The following is a 7,067-nucleotide window of genomic DNA, read 5'->3' on the forward strand; positions in this document are numbered from 1 at the left end:
ACTTCGTCGAGGTTAGGCTCGACACTTACCAGTACATAGGGTCGGTTGTACTGATGCTGTACTCTGCACTCTTTGTGCAGATTTTGATACCGGCTCAGGTTGATCGAGATTTTGCTATTGGTCCGCTGTCCGGAGACTCAAGGTAGATCTGTCGGCGTTCACAGACCTTGAAGTCCCTGTCTATCTTTTATGTCCTACTGTTTCTTTTATTTAGATAGTTGTATTTCTTTCAGACTATTACTTGTAGCAAATTCTAGAATGCTCGTGAATTGTGACTCCAGATCTGGGTGGTAGTAATTAATACAATTTTATAATATTTCGTACTTATTACATTTCATCTTAGTTAATTATTGTTAATTACTGAATGGAATAAGGAATTGGTTTAACGATTTTCTAACGTTGGCTTGCCTAGCAAGTGAAATGTTAGGCGCCATCACGGTCCCGTTAGTGAAAAATTTCGGGTCGTGACATACGAGCACCAGCAATCAAAGATTATGAAAAATTATTCCGAAACTAATCTGAAACTCACCCGAGCCCTCGTGGCTCCAAACCAATCATACACCCAGGTCCAGAAACACAACACGAACTCGTTCGCGCTCTCAAATTATCAAAATAACCTCTAAACCACGAATCGGACGCCAAAATGCATGAAGATCAAACTAAACTTCAAGAACTTCTAGAATCGCAACCGAGCGCCCGAACCATATCAAATTAACTCCAAACGGCGCCAAATTTTGTAGACAAGTTCCATATGACGAAACTAACCTACTCGAAGCTTCAAATCACGCATAACAGCCTTGAAACGACGAATCACGCCTCAAGTTAAAATCAATGAACTTTGAAACTTCAACTTCTATAACCGATGCCGAACCCTATCAAATCACCTCCAATTGACCTAAAATTTTGCATACAAGTCACATTTGCTATTACGGACCTATTCCAACTTTCGGAATCAAAATCTGACCCCGATATCAAAAAGTCCACTCCCGGTCAAACTTCCCAAAAATCTAATTTTCGCTAATTCAAGACTAATTCAACTACAGACCTCCAAATTAAAATCCGGATGCGCTCTTATGTCTAAAATTATCCAACAGAGCTAACGGAACTCACGAAACTCCATTCCGAGGTGAAATGCTAAAAAGTCAAACTTGGTCAATTCTTCCAACTTAGAGCTCAAATCTTGACGTGCATTCTTCCAAATCGATTCCGGATAACTTGAAAAACCAATACCGACGATTTACACAAGTTATAATACATCGTGCGGAGATACCCGAGCCCTCAAAATACCGAGCGAAGTGCAAATACTCAAAACGACCAGTCGGGTTGTTACAACTTTCATTATAGTAATTGACGATCTTTATGATATTTATGGCTCTTTGTATGACCTTTGAATCATGTATGAAAACCTGCTTTTGGAAACAATATTATACCACAAATGACGTAGCCCTTGCAATTCAGCAACAAAAAGGTTGGAAAATACCAGTGTCAACATATTACAAAAAGTGGTACTTACTTGTTCTGAAATTAAATAGTAATTCAATTATTGTTTATGGTTTTATTTACTCACTATTAGGGGTGTACAAACTGAATCGCAAACCGCATCAAATCGAAAAGTCAAACCAAATATAAAAACTCCGATTAAATTTAGTTTGATTTGGTTTGGTATTAAATAAAAAAAATCCCAACTTTATGATAGTATTGTTTAGAAGATGGTGATAATAACTAAATTTAGGAAGATTATGGCACGAGGATCAAAATAAAATCTCTATTCTTCTTTATATTCAGTTAATGATATTAAGGATATTATAACTAATACATAAGACCTTGAATTGGATATGATTTTTGATAAATTGTCATTATTTTTTATTCAGCGATAAAGTTTTGCTGCTTAGCTACATATTTTATCTGTCATGATTTTTCTTTTAATTGACATGTCTAGAATACACAGTACCTATACAATCATTTTCATATAAAGTTAAAATAAAAAAAGTGGATACGTGATAGATCATTAAACTTTTAAAAGTATATTAGTTGTTTCCATGCTTAGTTAGGTTATCCGTTATTTTTTTTAACTAAATAGGATCAATATTTGTTATTTTCAAGAGCTTATATTTTTTAAATTTTATTTTGTAATTCAAATATATTATTTAATATTATTTATTAAATTTTTAAAAGGATATACTCATACATATAAAGTACACGCGCATCGCGTATATCCTAAAACGAGTACTTTAATGATGCAAGATTGAAATAATATTCATATACAAAAAAACATAAAAAACCCAAAAAATCCGACACAACCGAAACAATTCAAACCGAGGTTTGGTTTGATTTTGATAAAATGCGAATCAATTTGGTCCATGTACACCCCTAAAGAATCTTTTAAGTCTAGAAGGTGGACTGGACGTCACTTTTAAGTCCACATTCCACACAATAGTTTTCTCATCTTGCGTCGTTTACAACGTTTTTTGTATTTTAAGTTGTGTTTTCGAATTAAGGACTCCAATTCCATTTTTGTTTCGTTCTTTTCTCTCTCTCTTTTACTTATACATCACGACATTAACAAAAGATTTATAAATATTATGTGGATTTCTTAATAGAAATACAATATTTACGCAGAATTTACTCGATTTCCGGGAACCCAGTAATAATACTCTAGATCCGCCACTGGTGTCTAGGAAGAGTAGTATGTACGTAAACCTAAGTACTCCTATGTGCGTAGTAAAGATAGAGAGGTTATTTTCAATAAATTCTCGGCTCAGAAAAGATGATGACTAAGAAGAATTAAGTAGAAAAAATACTCACGACGAAGGGTTTCTTTCACTTTGTACGGAAGTTTAGATCTGAGAACATGATAGAACAAATGGCAATAGAAAGACGTGACGTATTCAATCCAACTGTTACACGAAATTAATCAGTCATTTTACCTATATAAGCTCTTAGAAGTTATGAAAGATCTCCACAATTATTCTTGTATCTTCTCCACCTCTATTATTCCAATATGATACTTTCCCAAACCACGTCTTACAGAAACATTGTGTCCCTTTTTTCCACTATGCAGACTAATAAACGTCAAAGTACTACTAAAAAGCAAAGTCTTCCTGAAAGGAAGATTTCTACCTATAAACCAAACATTTGGAAATATGATCATCTACTTACTCTTACAAGTGAATATTCTGTGAGTATTTAATTACTTTTATCTCTTAAGTAATGTTCATGTTCGAAATTTTTTGTAATTAATAATTGCTCCTGCAGGAAGAGAAGTACAAAGTTGAGGCTGAGAAGCTAAAAGAGGAAGTTAGTTGCAAGTTTTCAAACAGTACTATTAGTCCACTGGACCTGCTGGAGCTTATAGACAGCATTGACAAACTTGGCCTAAGCTGTTACTTCGAGGTTGAAACCAAGGAAGCTTTGGAAAAGATAATAATGTCCGTGAAAACTAAGTCCAGCGCGAAGGAGGAGGATCTGTATGCTACTGCATTGTGCTTCAGGCTTCTCAGGGAACATGGCCACCATGCTTCACAAGGTTATCAATAAGTTAATTAATAATGCTTCACAACTAGGATTTAGACTATGCGGACAGGGGCGGGCGGCTCAATAAAATTAGAGGTCTAAACTCAATACTAATAAAAAGCCTTAAATTTATTTAGTAAAAATCACATATTGTATTAATTAGGTAAAGGATTTAATTTCTAATTAAGAAATAAATTAAACAGGTCAGATAAAGAAAATATCTGATTTAGGAAAACATAGTTGAAATTGGAAAGTAAAATTGTTGGAAAGGGAAAAATGAATCCATAATCTAAAGGAGGTAAATATGCTAATTAATGAGAGATAAATTAAAACAATAATTTAGTTATTCGATCATCTGAATAACCTCGACCAAATCGTAGAAAGTGACGTAAATTTAATCTTTAATACTGTAAATAAAAGATACAATATCAATTATAATACTCCCTCGGTTTTAATGTGAACACATCTGACTGGCCACGAAATTTAAGAAAAGAGAGAAAATTTTTGAACTTGTGGTGTAAAATGATACACATATATTTTGTGTGGCTATAAATCATTGTATAAAGGTAAATTGTTTCCAAATAAGGAAAATGATCATTTTTTTTGGCACGGACTAAAAAGAAAATAAATTCACATAAATTGAAACGGACATACAAATAATTGTAAGTTTGACTTAATTTTTGAGGCCTAAAAAGCAATATAATGTCTTTCTTATTTAATTTCATGTTGTTTTTATTGTTGTACTACAGATATGTTAAAGGACTTCTTCGATGGCAAAGGAAAGCTGAAAGTCTCAGATGTGAAAACATTGTTGGAGGTTTTGGAAGGGTCGTATATGAGCATGGAAGGTGAAAACATACTAGACGACACACGATTGTTCACAACAAAAAACCTCAAGAGCCTTGTATCTAAATCAGATTACACATTTACTAATAAGGAATATAATTTGAGCAATAGCTTGAGTTTTCCATTGGCATGGAGAGTGAAATGGTATGAGGTTAGAAAACATATTTGTGCACGAGAACTTGAATGCAACAACACAAATCCAATGTTGCTCAAGTTGGCAAAACTTAACTTCAATATAATTCAAGCCACGCACCAAAAGGATCTCAAACACGTATTAAGGTACTTAAAATTAACATGTCAAATGAGAATCACTTTCTTCTCGTTGTTTATTTGAAAATAATTTCTTGTGAATTTAACAGATGGTGGAGGAATGTTTCCATAGTTGAAGATTTGAGCTTTACAAGGGATCGGATAGTAGAAAGCTTCTTTTACGCTGTAGGAGTTGCCTCTGAGCCTCAACAGGGAAGCATGAGAAAATGGCTCACCAAAGTGATTGAGTCGGTGCTAATAGTAGATGATGTTTATGATATTTATGGTTCATTAGCCCAAGTGCAGCAATTCACTCGTGCCATAGAGACGTAAGTTCTCCTAAACTCAACATTTGATACAAGTTAAAATTAATTAACCGTCTTGTTATTTAAATACTAGTACTATGTACATAGGTAATAATCATGCATAAAAACGAGATTTTTCACATTTAATTAGGTGGGATCCAAATGTTGTAGAAGGGCTGCCAGAATGTATGCAGATCTGTTTCAGGTCTTTGTATGATACAATAGAAGATATATCTTTTGAAATTCAACAACAAAAGGGTGGCCTTTCAGCATTACCTTATCTGAAACAACTGGTAAGTACAAAGTAGTCTTCAAATAATATATATATATATATATATGCAGTATGTATATGTTCGGAATAGTGCTTATATGCCAAGACTGAAGTGCCCGAAAGCCGAACTCCTTTTCTCCTATGCTAAATACTAATGGTATCAGTTGTTTTAGGAGATAAATGATACTCTATTTAAATAAAATCCATCATCCAAATTTTCCCATAACGTAGCCGAAGCTAAAGCAACTTGGTTCGAATATATATATAGAGCTAAGGGTTCTAGGCTGCACGCCTATATATATATATATAGAGAGAGAGAGAGATAGAGCGCGCGCTAAGGGTTCTAGGCTGCACACCTTAATACTATATATATTATCATGTCACTTAATAATATATGTATACTCCCTTTGTTTTAAATAGTTGTCATGTTTCGCTAAAACCAAAATATATGAACTTTGATTAACATTTTAAAATAAAATTATCTATTATATTAAAATGAGAAAACTTGTAACTTGCAGTACTTCCGTATAATTTTTGAATTACAAAATTTTAACTTTAAAATATTAAGTTGGTCTATCCTAATCTAGTTTACAATATTAGTCAAATTGATTTTTGAGAAGCGAAACATGACAACTATTTAAAACAAAGGGAGTATTAATTATTAATTAATCATCTATTCATTTCTATGACAGGAAACGAATTTGTCGCATCACCTCAAAATGAAGTTGTAATTGAAAGCGAAACGTACCATGTAGTCACGTCTTTTTCTTTCATTTTCATCTAACCTGTGTTCATGTTAGTATGTTGCATCTTTTACATGCCTCTTTTCATGCATGTTTTACGAAAGTCTTCTGATATTGTTTCAATAATTCAGTGGGTCAACTTTTGCAAAGCCTTGCTGTTGGAAGCAACGTGGTATCACAAAGGTCATATACCAACACTTGAAGAGTACCTTGATAATGGGTGGATCTCATCCTCAGGCCCTTTGCTTTCTTTACATGTGATTTTTGGTCTATCAAATAAAATAACAAAAGAAACCCATGATTTATACGAAGATTGCCATGAAATTATTTACCACACTTCGGTTGTAATTCGACTTTGCAATGACCAGGGTACCTCAGCGGTAAAACCTCAAGCTTTTACCTCTCTTTTTTTTATGCTTTCCTTTGTAATAATTTCCCCCAATTTTCCCATTTGGCCAGTTCTTAATTTTCATAATATTTCTTTCACGTATAGGCGGAGCTAGAGAGAGGTGATGTTGCTTCATCAATTTTATGTTACATGCAACAAGAAAATGTATCAGAGGATGTAGCCCGAGAGCATATCGAAAGCATAATTTTGGATTCGTGGAAAAAGATCAATTACCATTTTAATACTCTTTCTACATCACATCGAAAACTTGTCAAGCATGTAGTAAATGAAGCACGAATGGCACATGTCATGTACCAATTTGGAGATGGATTTGGGGTTCAAGATGGTGAAACTCGAGATCAAGTCCTCTTCAACTTGGTTCATCCTATTACATAATTTCTATAATAATCTTGGCCTATTCATATTCATGATGACTTGTAATTTGTCAAGAGAAGAATTACAAATAAAAATCAATTAACATTTCTTTAAGAAATACGTGAAAACAGTTATTGACTTGAGTTGAAGAACTTTATGGGATGTCCGCGAAGGACATTTAGTTGAAGAAAGAAGAAAAAAATTGAGAAGGGTAAAAATTAAGAAGAATTCATGTAAATAGCTGCTCACGTAACAGTTTAAATTAAAAAGAGCCGGGAGATGTATAGTACATATATGTATAATGCATATTTAATATATACATAATCATGTATAATTAGTATATAATCTTTATATATTGGCTAAGAAAAATAATCAGT

At 33.3% G+C, this 7,067-nt stretch overlaps 1 protein-coding gene across 1 annotated transcript; it reads left to right on the forward strand.

Annotated features, from left to right (window-relative positions):
* Window positions 1-2,901: 2,901 nt before the first annotated feature.
* On the forward strand, window positions 2,902-6,808 carry LOC104116491 (alpha-farnesene synthase-like). The gene is made up of 7 exons (XM_070195649.1): window positions 2,902-3,178; window positions 3,256-3,526; window positions 4,263-4,638; window positions 4,719-4,937; window positions 5,065-5,206; window positions 6,059-6,307; window positions 6,421-6,808. Exons 1-7 carry the CDS (start codon window positions 3,002-3,004, stop codon window positions 6,709-6,711), a joined length of 1,725 nt encoding a protein of 574 aa, XP_070051750.1. The 5' UTR covers window positions 2,902-3,001; the 3' UTR covers window positions 6,712-6,808.
* The last annotated feature ends 259 nt before the right edge of the window (window positions 6,809-7,067 follow it).

Source organism: Nicotiana tomentosiformis, chromosome 2 (genome assembly GCF_000390325.3).
Source record: "Nicotiana tomentosiformis chromosome 2, ASM39032v3, whole genome shotgun sequence".
NCBI classification, from domain to species: domain Eukaryota; kingdom Viridiplantae; phylum Streptophyta; class Magnoliopsida; order Solanales; family Solanaceae; genus Nicotiana; species Nicotiana tomentosiformis.

What these genes read in the sequence shown, in the direction of transcription:
- LOC104116491 (XM_070195649.1), top strand. Translation starts at nt 3,002, where the DNA reads ATGATACTTTCCCAAACCACGTCTTACAGAAACATTGTGTCCCTTTTT. An exon ending in GATCTCAAACACGTATTAAG is followed by an intron (nt 4,639 to 4,718) that starts GTACTTAAAATT and finishes TGAATTTAACAG; the next exon opens with ATGGTGGAGGAATGTTTCCA. An exon ending in TACCTTATCTGAAACAACTG is followed by an intron (nt 5,207 to 6,058) that starts GTAAGTACAAAG and finishes TCAATAATTCAG; the next exon opens with TGGGTCAACTTTTGCAAAGC.